This window comes from Parasteatoda tepidariorum, chromosome 4 (assembly GCF_982258835.1).
Source record: "Parasteatoda tepidariorum strain Cologne lab strain chromosome 4, Ptep-v5.0, whole genome shotgun sequence".
In the NCBI taxonomy this organism is placed as follows: Eukaryota; Metazoa; Arthropoda; class Arachnida; order Araneae; family Theridiidae; genus Parasteatoda; species Parasteatoda tepidariorum.
The window spans coordinates 41965577-41988251 of NC_141758.1; the positions used below are offsets into that span (position 1 = coordinate 41965577).

General features: G+C 28.4%; 1 protein-coding gene across 2 annotated transcripts in view; it reads right to left on the reverse strand.

Moving 5' to 3' along the window:
* Window positions 1–6610: 6610 nt before the first annotated feature.
* The window catches only part of LManII (Lysosomal alpha-mannosidase II), a 30778-nt gene continuing 14713 nt past the window's right edge, over window positions 6611–22675 (reverse strand). For both annotated transcript variants that reach the window (XM_016074312.3, XM_043047027.2), the window contains exons 14-25: window positions 22340–22456; window positions 21297–21423; window positions 20809–20882; window positions 18870–19088; window positions 16762–16880; window positions 15507–15608; window positions 15174–15261; window positions 13660–13746; window positions 10667–10903; window positions 9794–9943; window positions 8145–8280; window positions 6611–6930 (exon numbers count right to left, since the gene is read on the reverse strand). In XM_016074312.3, coding sequence (XP_015929798.1) covers window positions 6845–6930; window positions 8145–8280; window positions 9794–9943; window positions 10667–10903; window positions 13660–13746; window positions 15174–15261; window positions 15507–15608; window positions 16762–16880; window positions 18870–19088; window positions 20809–20882; window positions 21297–21423; window positions 22340–22456 — 1542 coding nt within the window. In that variant the 3' untranslated portion in view covers window positions 6611–6844. The remainder of the gene's footprint in view (window positions 6931–8144; window positions 8281–9793; window positions 9944–10666; window positions 10904–13659; window positions 13747–15173; window positions 15262–15506; window positions 15609–16761; window positions 16881–18869; window positions 19089–20808; window positions 20883–21296; window positions 21424–22339; window positions 22457–22675) is intronic.

The following is a 22675-nucleotide window of genomic DNA, read 5'->3' on the forward strand; positions in this document are numbered from 1 at the left end:
TAAGAGTGTTTTTACTGTTATTTCAAAATTTACATTTAATTTGGGCAAAGTATTAACGTGTAGTCACAAGGATATTGACCTACTATAACAGTGTTTCTTAACCTTTTTGGCACAATGGACCCCTTTTAAAAAAATTTTAAGATGTCTCGGACCACCCCCCTGTGAAAAAAATAATTACAAAAAACATCAATCGTTAGAAAAGATTTAATTTTATTATTATAATAATATACAAAAAATTTTAAAACTAAAATTTTTAATGTGAAGGCTGTTGCTACTTTTCCTTAATTAATAAATTGAATTGAGGGATGGCTTTCGACAAAGCAACGCGCATATCATGTTCAACATTCAATCGATTTCGATGTTTTGTTTTATTGTTACGAGAGGGAAAAATCCCGCTTCGTTAAGACACACTGTAGCACGGAATTACAGCTGCCTTAGCTCTCTTTACAAGCAATGGGTAGTCTTCTCTCACAGAAGACCAGAACTCTTCGAGTGTTTTTGAATCGAAATCCATTTTTAGTAAGGACTTTGTTCTAAGATCAATAAGCTCATCTTTGACAAGGTTCATATTATCGATACAGTCACAAAGAAAAGAATTACAAATCCACAACTCATCTTTTATATTTATCTCATCCAAATTCAAGTATTTTTTAAATGAAACTTGAAGTACTTCCAGGTGTTCACAGATTTCATTTTTCAAGCTATTCAGTGACAAATTATCTTGCCGAGATTCATTTTTAGTAAGCTCATTCAGATTCATTTAGTCCAATATTTGAAAGTTTGCATAGTTCTCATTTTGAATTCTATTTTTTCGAAGTGGCACTTTCAATAAGAATGCTTGTAATCTCTCAGTTGCATCCATGATGGTGATATCTGGCCCTTGAATTAAAATACTTATATTGTTCATGTGGTTAAAAATATCTGCCAGGTAAGCCAATTTATATGTAAAATCTTTTTTTTTTAAATATTCGAAGAGCGGGTTATCTTTTTCTTCTAGAAAAAGTGATACTTCTGTTTCAACATGAAAATTCGTTTCAAAACCTGCCCTCGTGACAGCCAGCGCCCTTCCATGTGGTTCAGAAGTACCTCATCTTCTGCTTCCATTTCTTGACACAGTGTTTTAAAAAGACGATGATTAAGAACTCTACTTCTAAATAAATTCACAGTTTTAATAACTAGTGATAATACTTCTTTTAAGCAGGTTGGAAGAGTTTTTGTAGTCTGTGCATGTCTATGTAAAAAACAATGAGTAACAAGAACACTAGGAGACTCTTTTTGTACCAACAGGGCAAAACCAGATTTATTGCCAAGCATAGCAGGTGCTCCATCTGTACAAAGTAAATGAATTTTTTCTTTCCAGTCAATGTCGTGTTTGGTAAAGAAAACAATTAACATTGCTACAGCATCAACTGCCTTTGTAATTTGCAAAAGAGACTCACCAAATAAGAATTCCTCTTTGATAGTATCAATTCATCGATGATCTGTTTCAAGATATTGCAAGAAATTTCAACTATTCTTGAATGTATCACATCATTTGACAATGGAATAGCTTCAAGTTTTTTTCTTTGTTTCAGTCCACAAAATAATTCAACCATTTTCAGCGCACATGGCTTAATTAACGTCTCTCCAACAGTATGCGGTTTCTTGCTTTTGGCAATACGATTTGCAACTTTGAGAGATGCCTCAACCACAGGTTTTTGTGGAATACCAAATCTTAGTTCGATTAATGTTCCAGATTTCAAAAACTGGGCTTTCTTCTTAGTAAAAAATTCTAGATCTAGTAACCTGGACAAGGTGCCAAATGTACGAAGCTTGATTGGGGGTGATAAAAAAATAGCACAGCGGACGTCATCGGGGGATTGCCTCTGATGGTGCAAACTGAAAGCCGGTTAGTGGAGGATGTTAAAAATATGACAGGGATATTAGAGGGCTGTGTGCAATCAGCACTGAATTTGGGGTATCTCGATCACCTAGTTTCAAATATGTACCTATGTATTTTCACCTTTCAGAAAAAAAGATCAATGTTATTTAAATATTATTGATCCAAACGTTTTAAAAATTAGGAGTAGTTGACGGACCCCTAAAATATGACCCATGGACCCCTAAGGGGTCCATGAACCACAGGTTAAGAAACCCTGTACTATAAGGAGAAAACATCGGGAACCCGAAAGAAATTGATAAAAATCCATAATTTTCTAGCTTGTTAAGGGAAGAGTAAAACGGTTTTTCTGACAAAAAAACAATTCTGTATACATGTTATAGCGATTAATATGTTAAGGCGGTGTTTCCCAAAGTGTGGTACGCGTACCCTCAGGGGTACGGGAACAGTTTAACGGGGGTACGCTTTCTTATGCGAAAAATCTTGCAACAAACGAAAATTTCAAAAATTTTTATTTAAAAACGAAGCTAGCCATGAAAGATTACGTATTTTTCCATTGGCTATTTTTTGTAGAGATAACAGTTAATAATTAGTAGTGTCAATAGCCAATTGTGATTTTTAACTTTTGTGGAAATTTTTATAGTAAAAAATACATTCATTTTTTTATGAGTGGTACACAGTGTTACGAGAAATTTAGAAAAGGTACACAAAAGTTATAAGTTTGGGAAACACTGTGTTAAGGTAAATGGCACGATTTTGTTTACTTATCTGGAAAACAATAAGCAAGAAAAGAAATAGTGCAAGAATAGAAATTGCTTGCTTCTATTTTCCAGGCTAAGTTTCCTATCAGAGTATTTCTTGTAATGATAAGTCAATACACAATGCATATTACCAGAAATTTTCTCCATGGGATACCTGCAAGTGACGTAGCATGGGTATCTCGATCCTGATTGGTTGTTGAAACGTGGCATTTGTTTACGTTAGCAACTGTTCTTTTCCTTCCATTTCGAGTAAGCCAAGCCCGTCAAGTATCAATTCTCTTACGTGACACATTCTAAATTCTTTCACAAAGATTTCAATTATTTCACTAAATACTCTTATTTACAAAAAGACTTAACACAAAGGCAGGCATGAAACCATGTAGAACATAAACAAACTAAATATGCATCAAAGCTGTAAGGTACATTAAACAAAAATATATCACGGTTATTATAAAATACATAAACAAATAATGAATCTAAAGTAAACGAAGTAGACGAGAAAGAATTATATTTCAACAAACTTGATGTGAGATACGGCTCTGTGTTTAATTAACTTAACTTTAATTAACATTCTTAACTTATGTAGAGAAACTTAGCTCAACTTTAATACGCCATTTTGCTGATAAAGATTAGATGGCGCTGACAATACTTGATTAATTTAACTTTAATTAGCATTCAAACTTATGTAGAGAAACTTAGCTCAACTTTAATATGCCATTTTGCTGATAAAGATTAGATGGCGCTGACAATACTTGATTAATTTAACTTCAATTAACATTCAAACTTATGTAGAGAAACTTAGCTCAACTTTAATACGCCATTTTGCTGATAAAGATTAGACGGTGCTGACAATACTTGATTAATTTAACTTTAATTAACATTCTAACTTATGTAGAGAAATTTAGCTCAACTTTAATACGCCATTTTGCTGATAAAGATTAGAAGGCGCTGACAATACTTGATTAATTTAACTTTAATTAACATTCAAACTTATGTAGAGAAACTTAGCTCAACTTTAATACGCCATTTTGCTGATAAAGATTAGACGGTGCTGACAATACTTGATTAATTTAACTTTAATTAACATTCTTAACTTATGTAGAGAAACTTAGCTCAACTTTAATACGCCATTTTGCTGATAAAGATTAGAAGGCGCTGACAATACTTGATTAATTTAACTTTAATTAACATTCAAACTTATGTAGAGAAACTTAGCTCAACTTTAATACGCCATTTTGCTGATAAAGATTAGATGGCGCTGACAATACTTGATTAATTAAACTTTAATTAACATTCAAACTTATGTAGAGAAACTTAGCTCAACTTTAATACGCCATTTTGCTGATAAAGATTAGACGGTGCTGACAATACTTGATTAATTTAACTTTAATTAACATTCTAACTTATGTAGAGAAACTTAGCTCAACTTTAATACGCCATTTTGCTGATAAAGATTAGATGGTGCTGATGTAATACGTCATAGGGTATTGTGGTCTTCTTGGAAGTGCAAGTACCCAATTAACAAGAATTCATTAAAAAAAATTTTACAATTCTAAATTTTTTTTAAAAATTGGTTTCAAAAAAATTTAATAAGTATAAAAACATAAAATTAAATTTGTATTTTCAATAATTAAAGTAAATGCTATTTATTCATTTTCAACTCACTATTTCGTAACTTTAATTTACTCTTCTTTTAAATACCCAGTTATACCACACCAAAGTATCAAAATTATTAAAGTTTTTTAACATTTTACATAAATTGAAAGTGTTATTAAATGAAAATGATTGGAATATTTTGAATTTTTTCTACAATTCTAAATTTTAAAAAAAAATTGGTTTCAAAAACAATTTCATAAGTATAAAAATTTAAAATTAAATTTGTATTTTCAATAATTAAAGTAAATGCTATTTATTCATTTTGAACTCACTATTTCGTAACTTTAATTTACTCTTCTTTTAAATACCCAGTTATACCACACCAAAGTATCAAAATTATTAAAGTTTTTCAACGTTTTACATAAGTTGAAAGTGTTATTAAAAGAAAATGATTGGAATATTTCGAATTTTTTTACAATTCTTAATTTAAAAAAAAAATTGGTTTCAAAATTATTTCAGAAAATTTCTTACAGTAACACAGAAAAATTCAGAATTCTTACAGAACTTTCTACAACAGAATGACAAAAAATAAAGTAAGGAACTAAATAATTTGTAAGACAATAGTTTACACAACCTCAATAATTTATCTTTACTTTAAAAAAAAAATTCCAGTTTCACAATAAAATTTTTAATTATTTCAAAATACTATAAGTAACGCTAAAAAATAATGACTTTAAATAATAAAGAACGTTAATACAAAAACCATCAATCATGAAATAATAAGAAAATGGGATGTTGAGAATTAATAGAAGTATGATAAATCTTTTGCAAAACACATCAGTCAAACTCTCATTTCAGCAAATACTGTCCGAGCTGCTATTTTTCAATCATATTTTTTATATTAATATTAAATATTAGGAAATCAACTTAAAAATTATTCAAAAAATTCCCATTAAAAGATTTTTTGTTTCACAGCCTATAAAATCATTAGACACAATTGTTTACTAAATTATTTACAGAAAATAAATAATTAGTACCTAATTACTCAATCTAAAAAAAAATCATAAAATATTTAGAAAAAAGGCCTAAAAACATCCAAAATAACAGGAAATTTCAAGAATAGAATTACTTTTATGTTTGTATTAATTAAAATGTTCACAGGATGCAAAAAAAAATTATAATATATACTAATTATTTAACTTAAAAAGTTCAGGCAAATTTCAGACTGTTTGCCTAAACAAATCTAAAATTGTGAAGATCTAAGATTAAAATTCCTCTTATGATTGTATTTACTACATTGTTCAAAGACGGCAAGTAAAATAATTAATAAACTATCAAATTATTTACATGACATTGCGAAAAATTGGTTATGCGTCAGAGTGGTAAATATAAAAAGCTACATAATAAATTAAACACTTCACATGTAATGTCAATGTCAAAATTTAAAAGAAATGAAAATTAAGAAATTATACATAACTAAAAAATTATTCTTAAGAAAGATTTTCAGAACAGGCGTTGTAGTTGGTTAACATAGGAATCAACTTTAACCAATATATCAGCAAATAATAGCTTGTAGTTTGGTAAATTCATTCTTTTTTTAAAAAACTTTCTGCCAGAGATATTTTTGAACTTTTCATTCCTTGCAATTTAGCTTATGCTTAAGCATTTAAATATTTTAAAATAATACTAATGCTAAAAGTACAGAAAAAAAAAAGATATTGCACTAAAGGTTTAACTTTAGATATGCTAATTAATTAGTGTTGGCTATGAATTAAGTAACGAAATCAGACACAATAGCATACTTTCATTGAATTCTCAACAGATTTAAATTTTTGACCATAAAATATGGGAGATGGGCACAATCTGGAAAATATGGTCCCAATCAACAAGTCAGAAGAGCATCAAAAGTTTGGACCCTTTAATACTAATTCAATTTTGTGAATATTTTACCATATATTGCGAACTATGTGAACAAATGGGATATTGTTACACACAATTATAAAACTTGATTTCAAAGATAATTCCAGACTATTATTTAATATTTTATTTCACAACGGACAAAAAAATTTTTTTATAGTAAAGTATGCAAATTTTTAAATCATTTTGAACTTTTAAATAACAAAATGCATTTTGAACAATTTCTAAGTTATAAAATTTCAAACATTCATTAAATTCGCTTATTAACTATTTGATCGATTTAATTTCACGTGTTGCTTTCCTGCTGAAAAAACTAACTTTCCGTTCGTTATCAAATCACAATGTTGTTATATGGAGGAGAATCTTATATGAACTTACCAAAACGAGAAATGATCAGTCAGTTATGAAACTATATAAATGAGATTAAAATCTTGAGTCAAACTAATAATCGATGACATTAAAAAACAAAACTTTTCAAGTATTTATTCAGAAAAAATTTAAAAATTTGTAAACTGAACATTATATTGCACAACAGATAAAACAAAACATTAATCACAACAAAAATTTGATCAACAATACAGAAAAATTAAATCGCTAGTTTATCACAGATTAACATGACACTTTGAAGAAATATACGTGTGAAAAAAGAGCAGTTTATATAACTGTATCTCAAACATTAACAGGATGAATATCAATAAGTAACTTTAGCTTTAAAAGTACGAATTTGCATCGGAGTCAAATCAAATTTCAGTAAACTTTTTCGAATTTTCTGAGATCCTGGAATGAAGCAAAAAAAAATTATAAAATGGCGCATTTCATCACAAAGTGAAAGTTAAGTAAAATAAACTAAATGTAATTAAGTAACACTACATTCAATTAAATCATATGAAATAATGGTTAGATCTATTGAAAATTGTTGATATCAATAAATGTGCAACAGAAAGTATTTTAAATAGGCAATTTATATAATATGCATGAAAGTAGGCAATTTATATAATATGCTTAACATACTTGTGATGCCATTGTAAGCATTACATATTTTCATAAATCTTAAAAATTTTTTTAATTTTATAAATGTAATTTTTAAATCATTCTCAATCCTGCTTAATTAAATTAAATCAATTATTCAATTTTTATCACATTTTATGAAAAAATAACGAAAATCAATACTTTTATTCTTTTCTTAATAATCAATGCAACAGCTAACTTTTTAATTCATGTAAAACTCAATAATTGAGTGTTGCCACAAATCGAAAGTCAAATTCTATTTTGAACTTCATTCCTTAAGCTACTTTATTTCTCTAACCACAAAAATTTTTCGGTTACATGTTTATATCGAATTCTAACAGTCTTTTTGGTGACTAAGTTGCATCCAGATTATTAAAAATTTTATATTAATAACACAGGGTTGGCTTTATTTTCAACTACATTATCTATCCATAATGATTAAATTTTGGAACTCATCCCATGCTCCTAAGCGTCCGTTAGCAACTATGCATTCATAAGTAACTTGAACTTTTTGGGTTTAGGACTGTGGGTTTTGGATGTCCGATGGCCCCTCAGTCCGACTGTTAAAAGTTCCACAAAATTTTTATAAAAATAAATGCCTAAAAAAATTTAATGCTAAAGTTTTCTCCAGCTATAAATGAAGAGCACTTTTTAATGCGGCATTACGGGGAACTCTTCCACTATTAAATAAAGAAATATGTTTGATTTTTGCTTATTATTAAATTATTATTCGCTCATTATAAGTTAAAGATATGGTAATTTTACAATTCCACTATAATAATTTTACAATTCCCCTTTTTATCATAGAGTTCATATAATATGTGAAACTACATTTAGCTAAAATAACTTATATTAAAAATATACTTTAACTTGCATATTCTTCTAACAGAAAAAGCAATATGAAATCTCCTTAGAACAATATAGCACAATATTGCACTAAACTCTTTAGAACAATGTAGGAAAACAATACAAAAATAATTTACCTTTTGGCAGGAAATCTTCACAGACGTTTTTCTTTCCTACTTCGTTCCAACACAATCTTTTAGCGTCAGATAAAAACTGATTAGCACTAAGAGTCGTTTCTTCAGTACTTACAACATCAAATCCATTAAAAAGATTCTAAAACATATTTTAAAAAAACACATAACAGTAAATAGCATTTATTTGTGATTATTCATCATTTTTATGATTCATTACATTTCTTATAGAAAAAATAGTACATAAATTCAAGTTAGTTGGTTAATCAAAACTTAAATTTATATTAAAATGTTCACATGCCTTTAAAGGAAAATAATAAATCAGTATTTATTTTACAGCATCTAAGAAATATCAATAAACTGTAGAATTTTGGACAGTTTGTTATTTTCTAGAATACTGCCCTTTTGACACTGGTAATGGAAAAGCAATAATCCAAACAATATATAGTGCTACCTAATATAAGCATAATTTATTTATTTGATGTAAAGTGATGTATCGTAATATTTGCATTAAAGAATTTTTCTAAAAATATGGTAATTACAAATAAATTTTAATTTTCATGCCTTTTAAGAAGTTGAAAGTAACAGTATCAAAAGCTAGTTGATTAAAACTGATGTACTGCGACTATAAATCGTGTAATCATTAAGAAAAATTATTTTTATACATATGTTAATTATAAACTAATTTTTACTTTACAATATACACTAACTTTTACTTTATCTTTACAGTAGTTGAAAATAACAGCATCAAAGGCAAGTTGAGTTAAATAAAAATGATGAACTACATCTATACATCTTATCTTCTTTGCGTTTAAGAAATTTATTTTTATAACTATCACAATTATAAATTAATTTTAACTTTCATATCTTTGAAGTTGTTAAAAATAACAGCAACAAAAGCTAATATATAATGGAAGGGTTCTTGTAATAAAATAGTCATATTAATGAGCTTTGTCTATACATAGCTGAAAAACAGAATATAGTTTATAAAATAATCACGCTTGATTTATAAAAACAAAATATTACATTTAATCGTATAACCTAGTAAAATAAAACCAACAATAGTTATAGCAATTAAAATATTTTATTAAATATCAAGAAATCATCAAAAATGTTTGTAAATATAATTAATTTTTTAAAAAAACTTCTAAATAGGACATTTTTATTCAGACGGCATAGCCAGATTTTTCAATAAAAAATAAGCATCTTCTAAGTACTTTTCAAGCACTCAAAAAATATTTTAATCACTTTCCAAAAAGAAAATCATCAGTAATAAAAAAAAATTTCTATTGTTTAAAGTTTTTAATTTATAAACATAAAATCAACAAAAACATTTTCAAAAACTTTACATAAACGTGATAAAAGAACTACTTTCAGATAAATATTGCAGAGAAAATTGTGAAAATCATGCTTTTGTTTGTAATTGATGATGACAATTGACACGCCAAAGAAAATTTTTTTTTTAAAAAAAAGACAGAAAATTAAGCACATTTTACAAAACCCGAATAAGAAAAGTACCTTTAAGGGCTTTTAAAATATGTAAATCAAAAATAATACCTTTAAGCATTTTTTAAAAACGCTACACTCCCTGTCATTGCATAATTTTAAAGAAATTATTGAAATTAAATAATTGTAACAAGAAAAAGCAAACTCACCTGTAAAGACAAAACTGCACGTTTACTTAGAATGGGATCTTCATCAAATTCATACATGTGCTCAAAGCGCATTAAAACTGTCCCAGCTTTCCATGGTTCCAAAGTTAACAGATGTACATTTGGTGGCAACTGTGTCTTCAAACCTGACGACTAAATAAAAATAATGAAATTTACAATATCATAATTAGGATCTGTTCAAAAATAATGAAAATTTACAAAATCATAATTAGGATCTGTGCAAAAATAATGAAAATTTACAATATCATAATTAGGATCCGTGCATTTATAAAAAATAAAAAAATTTCTATTGTTTAAAGTTCTTAATATATAAACATAAAATCAATAAAGTTTAAAAACATTTTCAGAAACTTTAAAGAATCATGATAAAATAACTAGTTTCTGATAAATATTGCAGAGAAAATTTTGAAAATCAGGCATTTTTTGTAATTTAGATCGACAATCGACACGGCAAAGAAAAAATCTCTTTTTAAAAGATAAAAAATTAAGCACTTTTTACAAACCTCGAATAGAAAAAAGCACCTTTATGGGCTTCTAAAAAACGTAAATCAAAAATAAGCACTTTTAAGCACTATTTAAAAACATTACTCATACTGAACTAAATCATTTCATATATCACATTCTCTTAAGTTTCAAGTTTTCTATTTTATCCAATTTATTATTCAAATTTTATTGTAGTTTTCATCAATTTTTCCATAGTATTTTAATAATTTTTTTTTAAAAATGTAATCCAACTTTTTTTTTTCTTGTCTTTTAATTCCTTTTTTTTAAAAATTAATCCAAAAATTTAAGAATATGATTGCAAAAAAATTATTTTAAATTAAATCACAAGAAAAAGCTGTGAAATATACTTACAAACATTTTAAAAGATTTCATGTATGAAGCATCAGACATGTTATATTCAGCAAAACTCAGTTGAGGTTGCATAAAGAATGATTGTGCCAAGGGTCTGTGTTTAGAAGCAGATGCACTGATGTTGCTGAAGATCAAATAGTGAGAGCCTCTAATGACCAAACCTTTACCATCAACACCAGGTTCATTAAGAGCCTCACCAACTCCAAAAGCATCATCATGTAATAGGCGACGATGAATCTAGACATAAAAAAAAATCAAATCAATTTAAATATAAAGAATTGCTGATCTACCAGCTGATCCAATTTATTCCACCTGACAGCCTGGTCGTAGGGCAGTGTCTTGTGTTAGTGAGAACAGGAGCTTGAATCCAGCCGGTGGAAGAATTCCAGTGCATTAAATTGTGACTGGTGCACGTTATGCATGTCGGGTTTACAAAGTCCTCCAAGGTCCCATAATAAACCAATACCTCTATGGAAGCCGCAATGGCTCATGAGATAGAGCATTCGTTTTCCAATGAGGTGAGCTGGGTTCGAATCCCAGGGATGGCTGATCGATGTGAATTCCGACCCTGGCTTGCACCGACCGGAGTGCTGATGTGAAATATCCTCAGTGGTAGACGGATCATGGGTTAAAGTCCCTTTGCCGTCAGGCTAACTGCGGGTGGTTCTCGTGGTCTTCCTCTCCATGTAACGCAAATGCAGGCTAATTCCATCAAAAAGTCCTTCACGAAGGCAAATTTTTTCCAATACTTGATTCAGGAGTTCCCTTGTTTTCTGGATTGGGTTTAAAATTACAGGACTATGGAGTTGAACATTAGTAATCATAAACCCGAAAATTGGGTCGGTTGTTTAATGACGGTTATAATATAAAATAAAATACCTCTGGGGGTACGGAACCAGGAGTTCCCTAGTCTTCTGGATTTGGTTCAAAATTAAGAGGCTGCAGAGTTGCACATTAATAGTCGTAAACCCAAAAAATTGGGTCAGCTGTTCAACAACGGTTATAAGATAAAATGTAAAGCTGAAACGCAGTCAAATTTATTTATTAAGAGCCCTGATTAAATGAGATCTAGGATTCAATTCAATGAGATCCAGAATTGCAAAAAAAATATTTCACAAATTTTTGATTGCACATTAAAAAACCTATATATAAATCTACTATTATGAGCATAACGAGAATTTTTCATAAAATTCTGGAAAATTATTTCATGAAAGTTGTCAGATAAATAAAAATTGTTCGCTAAAATTCTATTCATTTTGAAATTGTTACTAAGCTTACCAGAGATAGGCTTTAAAAACTAGGATTACCAAAATCCAGAAAAAATTGGAAGTAAAGCTTCTAAAATGGTATTGAAAACTCACCCTTATAATTCAAATCTGTCAGAAAAAATCAAATAAAGATTTTCTAATAGAATTCGAAATACGCTCAATGGAATTTTTTTCAATATCTTTACAGAAAAATTATTACCTCGTTTTTAATTTTCTTCTGATATAACTAACAGGTTAACTAGTAAGCACGTAAACGTTAAAAATCACTTTTAGCTCAAATTGTAAAAAAAAAAAATCCAATTATATTAGTAATGAAGAGCTAAAGTGTGAACTTACTCATCTGTCTGGAGGCAACAAATGGCAATATAATAAACATCCTGATTTAAGAAATAAATTGCCTAGCTCTCTATGCTATCATTAGAAATGAGAATTTTACTAATAAAATACAAACAAATGCAGTAAAATGTATTGCCATTTAAAATCTTTGAATAGAAATTGGTATTAAATCTAAGAAATCAAAACATAAATAATTGAACAGCAATATATTGTTATTGAATTATTGCCATTCATAATTATTTATAAATTAATAAAAATAATTTTAAGTATAATTCATAATTAAAATAACAATAATAACTTAAGTCATAATAATCATAACAATGGTACTTATAATCACTATCACTATTTATAATGTTTGCATTTATATATATATATATATATATATATATATATATTACTATTTCTTGCATTCAGGACCAGTCATTCTTCCCCACATTAAGGAAGGTATGACCAAAAAGACTCAAAAACTTAACTGGAATAAAAGTCAATTACCTTTCCGTTCTGTTATATTTTCAATCTGTCAATGTCCAATAGAAAACATATAATCAAACATTTAATTTTCAAAAGATTATCCATGATTTTTGAATTTTAAATTTATTACAACAAGCACAATTGCAAAGATGGTTTTAAAGTAAATTTCATAACTTTTATATTCTTTATTGAGCCGACCAGGTGGCCGAGTGGTTAGCATGCCTGACTGCAGAGCCGATGGTTGCAGGTTCGAATCCCGCTCAGGGCATGGATGTTTCTGTTGCAGTTGTTGCTTATGCCCACTTGACCAACAGAAGCATTAAATCAAGTCCATGAACTCTTCCAAAAAGCTCCCAAAGTCATGTACTATTGCCGCAGGGTTGGAGACCAGGTGGCTCTTCTGGCAGCCAATACACGATAGGATGTGGGCAGGAGCAGACTTGCTCACATTGCACTTAGGGCAGGGTGGATAGACTTTAAGGCCCGCGATGTGAGGTTGGGATCGAGTGTGTACGCTTCTAAGTCTAGCAAGCGCCGTTTGGATGTTTCTTTCCTGTTCTATGTTCTTTCCTCCGTTTGATTGTGTGAATGTAACCCTCCCTATAAATGGGTTTGTGGTTGTATGACGTGGGCTATGCTACTCCACCGCCGTGGCTTAGCCATAGGTGCTCTGGGTAACGATAAGATAGTAGCAATTCTGGCATTTCTGAGGCCAATGGGAAACAGACACAGGTGCCCGCCATTAACCAAAAGAAGAAAAAAAATATTCTATATTGCACCAAAATGCAGGATGATTATTTTAAATTAATAGTAAATTTTAAATACGAATTTAAAAAGAATACATCAATAAAAATGCTTGATTTAAAAAATTTGAAGCATTATCATTAAAAGATTAACATTAAAAAAATATACACAAACCATTAGTTCTACAGAACCATTCATTAAGCTGGATCCACCTTGAGACCTGTCATTCAATACAGTCAGTTGCTTATTCGCTTTTTTATCCTGAAGATAAAATGCATATGTTATAATGTGTTAAGGTCATATATTTAAAGTCAAATATATAAAAGTGAGTATAACAATTTCCATACTTTTTTTAATACAAATTCAGCTTTATTATGATTGTGATGAAATTTTGCACAAATTATAGCTGGCAGGAAGCACGAAGAAAAACACTTATGACAAACTTTGCACAAGAAATATGTGAGAAAAAATCATTTTTTCATAAGATCAGCATTTCAACTGCAGAAATAATACAGCAGCCTCATACAGTTAATAACCTACATACAGTATAGCTTACAAATCTTTTAAAGTCAAAGTCTTTCATGATTCATATTTTAATATGAATTATTTAAATTTATAATATTTTAATAAGCATTTATAGGAATTTAGTAGAATTTTTTAGAATTTATAATAATTTATTTAGTAAAACTATTATGCGCATTAATTATACTTACTGCAAATGATAATAAAGCAAACACAAAGTTGATTACCAGAAATATCAATATTAACAGTAATAATACTTACAACTATAAAAACTATTAAAAGAATGCTAAAGAATGCAAAATTACAATAAAATACAACGGCTCATTCACTTTTTGAGCTTTTGAGCATGAAATTATTTTTTAAAATAACAAATATAACAAAAGTAGAAACCATGTATTTTCAAAACTTCAGCTTTTAACCTAAACACAGGAAACTATGCTAGGCTGCTTTTGGCTAAAAAAAAAAAAAAAGTAATTGGAGCTGAAATTGATACTTAAGATTTAAGAAGGTTAAAAAAAAACTCCTAATAAGGTGAGACATTGCAAATGCTTCAAAAGCTGTATAACAAACTAGTAACTGTAACTTCACTTACAATGTGCTGTAACTTCACTTACTATAGGAATGTGCTGGATAAACAACAAGCACATTTTAAAAATGTATATATTTTCTGCGAAAATTAAAAATTAATGACGTAAAACATTTTGCAACTATAGTAATTCCTTAAATAACTTAAATGGAAAATAAATTAATTTTATTTTACCATTATTTATGCAAATTATTTTCCAAATAGCCCTATAAAAATACTTAAACTCATAAAAAATGATGAGCACGTTTTTTTAACACAATTTAATTAATTAATTATTTTTTTTATTATTTTAGAAGATAATTGCGGGAAAAAAACCCATCTATCAACAAATTTATGGTAAGTCAAAAATCCTAGGAGAGTAGTGCTGCACTATGAAGACATTTTTAAAAGTAGTCAAGATATGAGATTATTTTTTTAAATATTCAATTATTCTTGGCTTATGTTTAAAAAAATCAAATGAAACTGTAAAATCTAGAAAACAAAAGTATTCATTATAATCCTAAAAAAAAAAAAAAAAAAAAAAATTCTTACAGTACCAAAACCATAATAAAAAAAATTCCTCTAATATTCAAATCCTTACCCTGATGTAAATGCGGCTGTTAACAGGATAATAGTTTCCAGCAACAGGCTCAGAGACATTAAGTACCCATGTAGGACGGAAATTCCTCCTGAAATTTAAAAAAAGAAGAAATATTTAATAACAAAAGTGTAATTATAAAAAAAAAATTTACATTAATCTTTCGAAATATTGCATGGAAGTTAGTCTATAATAACAATAAACAATATAAAATACAATATAAAATATTAACAGAACGAAAGCAATATAAAATATTAGCCTAAATAAATAAACCAGAAAACAGATAACAGATTTTAATAGAAGTTTTTTTTTCATTATTATAAAGATAATACTTACTTCCGCTCAACCATTTCTCTCCCATTAGAGTCTGTATAAAAGAGATCACCACTCTGCAGATCAGTGTCAAATCTAGTAATTATCTCCTTCCCAACTGCATCTCTAAATTTAAAAAAAAACAAAAAAAAAACAAGAGTTAAGAGAATCGTAAGCCATAAAAATTCTGCATTTAGTTTTTGCAATAAATATAGTATTAATAACTATGATAAGTTGATTAAAGTTCTTAGTCAAGAAAGCCTAGGAGGCTAAGGCCTCTCCCAAGGAACTTTTAAGTCCAATTGACTTGTGTAATGTAATATAATATCACCACGAAAACAAATTAAAAGACAAGGATTTCTACACTCTAATTTATCATAAATCTCCCAATTCTAGTCTTTGATCTATTGGGTGGTCCCGTCACTCTTCTAGCTTCCATCATGTAAAAGAGAGACAATCACAATTGATTTGTACTTAAAAACCAAACCTAATTTCACTCTTAATTGATGCAAGAGAAAAGTTCCTTGAAACAAGCCCAAGGATTCAAAATTTCACAAATAATTGCATGATACCAATGGAGTTAGCACAGTATGCTGAACTTCTTACATTTCCCAGCATGCTCCTACCCATCAACCTGAAGCTGGATGATCTTCAAGTCACAATTGTAGGATTGATTTTTGGTCTTTCACAATAACAGCTCAGTGCTTTAAAAACTATGATACTAGTAAAACTTTCCCCTTTTTATTTTATTTTAATTATTTATTTATATTGCTATGCTTTTCTTAGGACACACACATTCAATGTAATTTAGTTTTCTTAAATAATCACGAAGAAGCCTGTCAAATGTATGAATATAATTATTTTTTGTAAAACTTATTTGTTCTTTATAATTACATGCACAAACTAATATATAAATTGGAAGAATTAGAAACATTCAGTATATAAGAGAAAATGCCATATACAAAAAGATAGACAAAATATGAACCCATGAATAATTACTTTCTATTTATTCTAAAACAAAATTAAAAAGAAAAAAATTTAAATGTCTTCTAAATTTTTGTAGAGCATATAAATTTTTCATATAAATACTAAAAAAATAATAATTTATCTATGATTAAAAAAAAAGTAACCACAAATACTAAGATAAAAAACTATTAATATAAAAACACTGTGTTTAACTAAAAGAAAATTAAACTAAATAAATTTTTTCACATATATTAATCAAATAAACTACTAAATGACTATAAAAAGTTAGGTATTAGCAAATTCAATTACTTACTGAACTGGTATTGCACCAACAAGCCATTTAAATTCAACATGTTCACTGTTTTTGTATAAGCGAATGATCTGGCTTAACCAAGGTGTAAATACCTGATGAATTTCTTGAACTACAGAACCCTATACAGAAAAATAAATTTATATAATTAAAGTTTATTAATAAAAATTTTTTAATCAAAACGCAATTATTTTGAGTCATTCAAGTAAATAAACAGTAAATTTACACTAAAATAAGGTTTAATGCATAAACAGTTACATAATTTATGAAACAATTGCATAGAAATGCGTATATCAACATTTAACTCCTTTTATAACAAAATATTTAATACATTTTGATGTGTCAAAATGTATTAAATATCATAGGAAATAAAACTTTATATTATTTAGATGATTTAAAAAGAGATATGATATCTTAAACTCTTTATTTAATGCAATTATTAATAATATTGTTTATTTAGTGCTATGGAACATAGTAAAATTATGAACAACAATTACATTATAAATTCTCATTTTAAAATTAATTTCAAAATTATAACAAAATGAAACAAAACAGTTTTCGTTGCTGATAAATACCACCAAAATAAACTTACAGGTATTATGCTAAAGGAATACGTGTCTGTTAACTGAACTAAAAAAGTAAAAAATTAATAAATATCATATAAATTGTTATAAGAAATATCCCAATAATTGTCGCGAATTTTTTTTTAAATTTCCAGTAACAAATATTAAATCATTTTTTAAAAACAATTTCGCTTTTGTTATTCATTTATACATGTGATATGTTAAATAAATACATATCACGTAATTGAACTAATGAAATAAAATGAACTCAAAATTTCTCCGTAATTATTTAAAAAAATAATAAATTTAATATTATAAAGCCTTTTTTTTACAGAATGTCATGGCAATCATTTCCAACCAAACTATTTGCAGAACACTAACTGGGACCATTATACTCAATCCATCTCCAGCCTCTAAATTGAAAGTTCCACCCGGTCCCTAAAGGCAGTTTAAAGTTTTATTTAAATTTTAAGTATCAACCTTTTTCCAACTGTTATAAAGCTTTGTTTATTTTGTGACTGTTCTATGAGCTCTATAATTTTATATGTGTTTAATAAATTAACAAAAAACTAGTAAGAATCTTAACTTTTGCACAAACAGTAACAGTATAACAAATGTTAACTTTTGCACAAACAGTTAAAGTATAACAAATCTTAACTTTTGCACAAACAGTTACAGTATAACAAAAAAGAGTGAGTTAACTAATATTAGTCTAGTCATTGAATAAAAACCTTATTTTGAAACTTTTCTTAAATTGGTTATAATATTAAAGAAATTTAGAGAAAACTTCATTAAAAAATAATGTTAGACTAGAAGAAATTAACTACACAAGATGTATTTATATTTATCTTTGATTGCTGAGAGTAAAAACAAAAAAAAGTAGTATGCAAGTAAAAAATGTAGCTATTGTAATTACGTATATTGCAAATTATTATGCAAAGCCTCCTCTTAGTGACCATTTTCTACAAATATTTATACAGCACAAAATATTAATTGAACCAAATTCTTTGTTTCTTATTTATCAAAACAAATTTTAAAAAAATAAAGTACAGTGCAGAACCTCTTATCCGGAAATCAGAAAACCGGAAAACCAGATAACCGGAATAAAATTCGGAACCGGAAATTAATTTTCTTCAATTAAAAAAATTTTTTCCTGCAAGATTTTGAGCCAATTTTGTTATTTAGAGCGTATGGCGTATCGAGTTGACGAAAGAACTGATTTAGAGGACGGATCAAAAGCCGTTTGTAGACGAATCTCACATAAGCACAAATAGCTTATATATGTTATTAATGTTAATAATAACATTAATAAGCCTGTATATAATTTTCATTTCATAATTTCTTTCCTTATTTAAACTTAAGTGTATTATTTATCATTTTTTATTATTTTTAAAACTATTTCAAAATAATTTTTTAGTTTCGTTTCATAAACATTAAAAAAACGGCATTTTGGATTCAGAAAACCGGAAAAATCAGTTATCCGGAATCACGATGGTCCCGATCGTTCTGGATAATCGGTTCTCTACTGTATAAGAAAAACATTCTTACATTAACAAGAGTGAGTGTGACATTATCACCAAGTGATATGGGAGAAGTGCCATTAGGTCTGAAGATATAAGCTCCGGATGCCCGATATTCAAATTGGCTGTTGTTGCCATTCATGCCACGATACCAATAAAATGATTGGTTGACTGTCAAATTAGAATTATCAGCCAGCTGGATTTTCTTCAGAAGACCAGATTTTCCATCAACAAAAACAGAAAGGTACTAAAAACAGAAAAATCCTTTCATAAGTGTGTTCATAAATAAAGAAAAAGTTAATTTTGTTGTATATTAACAAAAAACAGTATTTAAAAAAACAAAAAACTGTGTCATTAAAAAAGGAAATCAACATTTACGGGAAAATATTTTTGATTTCTTGTTCAATTTTTGTCTTTAGCTCAGTGTCAGATATCAAGCAAAATGCTCACCCAACACTTTTTAAATATATCCATTGAAAATAGTCTGCAAGTGACGAGTCTGGACTTTGGGGAGATTGCAGTCCACTGAAAATCAGGTTGTTCTCAAAAACACTCATTAAGGAAAGATATGGTTCACTCAGAATTATGGAATGTTTATTTCATTTTGTTGAAACCAACGGCATCTATCTGTGCACAGATAGAACCATGATGGCTCAGAAGATATTTTATAACCGTCGTTGAACAGCCAATCCAATTTTCGGGTTTACGACTACTAATGTTCAACTCCATAGCCTTGTAATTTTGAACCCAATACAGAAGACAAGGGAGCTCCAGGATCAAGTACTGGGAGAAATTTGGCTTTGTGGAGGACTTTTTGATGGAACTAACCCGCATTTGTGTTACATGGAGAGGAAGACCACGAGAACCTCCCATGGTTAGCCCGACGGCAAGGGGACTCTAACCCATGATCCGGTGGTAGCACCGATGATATTTCACATCAGCACTGAGGTCGGTGCAAGCCGGATGCGGAATTCATATCAACCAGCCATTGCCAGGATTAAATCCTGGTTCACCTCATTGGAAAGCGAAAGCTCTATACCCTGAGCCATTGTAGCTCACTCAGGAGATATAGAGATTAGGAGAGTCTTTGCCTCCCAGTGAAGTTACCCGGCTTCTAACCCCAGCAGTGTCTTTTTGATACAGATTCTGCTATCAGCTCACACTGACCACAGTGTTCACATAAAATATCCTTAGTGGTAAAGGGATCGTGGGTAAGAATCCCCTTGCTACCACACTAACCATGTTAGGTTATCATGGCTTCATGTAATGCAAATGCAGGTTAGTTTCATCAAAAAAATCCTCCATGAAGGCTAGTTTGTACCAATGTTTGATCCAAGAGTTTTTTTAACTTCTGGGTTCGATTCGAAATGACAAGGCAATGGAGTTAAACACCAATAGTTGTAAACTCAGAATAGGGGTGGCTTTTCAACGCCTATTATAAAATAAAATAAACATCTGAGCACAGAAATTAAACAACTACTCCTTCTGCATTGGAGCTATTTCTTTGTTTTTTGGAGGTTGCATTTTATTTCTAACAAACTGTATCAGGTGATTGCTGTATAATATAATAAACGTACACCACTTTTAATTCTAAGTCTTCAATTCTGAATAACGTTCCAATAAAAAATAATAATATTAAGAAGGAATAATAAATAATTGTTGGTAATTACTGCTAAATAAAAAATAAATAATTTGCAGGTAAATATCATTATAATTTTTATTAATTCCATGATGATGACAGCCAAAGACATCTGGATCTTTGTATGTACTATTCAATTTTTTTTGATCAACAAGAATGGATTAAATGGAAAGACAAAAACGTTCTTCTCATGAGAGAGAAATAAAAACTTTAACACACTTGACAGTCTTTTTTTTTTAAAAATTATATAGCATATAGAAATAATAAGTATATTTAGAATTGTGATTACATATTTTGCAAAATTGATAAATCTTAAGAATGATAGTACCTTATTTTTTATAATCCAATCACCATCTGCTTTATATCGGAGGGTAGATCTCTGTCGAACTGCCATAGACTTGGCTAAAAGGAGAAAAATAATCAGGAACAATCAGAAATTTATAAAAGCATTCAAAATTGTATTGTGAAATAATGAACATATGAAAATTAATGGTTGCCATCAAATTAAAAAAAAAAGTTAATTATTTAAACTTGAAAAAAAAGTATTACAAAAAAAAAAAAAAAAACATTAAAATTATATAACTAGACTTTTCTGTTGCTCTCAAGAGTTTTGAGATAGATAATCTTCTCCTACTTCAATACATTTTAACAAAAATCCTTATTTAAGATTAAAAAAAGTTTCCGATATTGCATAAAATATCAAATAAATCTTTAACAAAATCTACATAGTTATATTCCTGATATACTTTTTAAAAAAATAAATAAAGAATATATATATTAGTTTTAATTTTAAAATTATATAAAGAAATATCTTACCAGTTGTTGCTCGCATAAGATATGTAGCATATCCAAGTGCTGGTAATTGAGCTTCAAAAACAATTTCTGCAACAGCGCTTGATTTTCGACCAGGCACTTTTTGAACAGATGGGGCAATAGGAATAAGCTTTAAAAAGAAAACATTAAAATATAAATTTTCTAATATCACTTATTAAAAATTTAATTAACAAAATTTTATACATTGAAACAGTTTTTGCAAACACTGACCAACAGTAATGTTGTAAGATTTAAGAGTCTACAGCCAAAGAGAATCCTATAGAATTTAAGGCAACTACTTCGTAATAATTATAGCAGCAAATGAATCTAGTTTTGAGTAAAACAGCAATTTTCTTTAGCTTCCATATTTGAGGATGGAAAAAAACCTTAACCAACGCTGGTAAATAGTAAAGTATTAAATATTAAACACAAATAGTGTTTAAAATTAAAAACCCTATAATCAAAGAGAATCCAATAGAGTTTAAGGCAACTATTTCTTAACAATAACTATATTGAAGAAGGAATCTAACCTGGGCTAGAAGAGCAATATTCTTTAGCTTCCTTTATTGAGGATGCAAAAAAACTTAATTAACACTGGTAAATATTTCATATAAATTGTAGTCTTTATAAAATGATAAGCCACGTTTTCAAACTGTTAAGAGGAATGTATATTAAGATCATTTTTGAACAAAAAAAAAAAAAACATGAATTTTCATATAAAGAATAAGATGCTTCTGTGTATTGTGCTGTTATCCAATTGCAATTCTAGAAACAGGTAAAATAACAATCTAGAAACAATACTAAGAAACAGTTAGGAGTCAAAATGTCAGCTTTAGCTATCTGGTTTGTCATAAAATGGCCTTAAGTCGTTCAATTTATTACATTGTGTAATAGCATGCGTAAAGCACAATCTTTACCAAAGACATAAGAAACTTTGATTTTTCCAGGGTAGGTTATAACATTAAAAACTATAACTATGTAAATCTTAAAATAAGTATTTAAATTTAAAAAAGCCATTTATTACATGTAATAATAGCAATATTTACCTGAGCTTCTACAGGTTTTCCATTATAATCAACAATTTTGTAAGCAGATCCTTTAACTGGTATGTGCACATACTTTGATACATTCCATGCAAGTGGATTATAAATCGTAATGGCTACCTAAAAATTTGTAACGTTTTTTAATAAATTACGTATACTACACAAAGTTAAGGAAACAAAACGAAAATCATCACAAAAATTTATTAAACAGGAACATAAAAAATTTCTTCAAATCATATCAAAAGAATTATTTTTAAATAGAAAATAATTTTTGGAAAAAATAATATTCAGTCATAAAATAAGAAATATAAATCTTAGTGATATTTAAAACTTTCTACT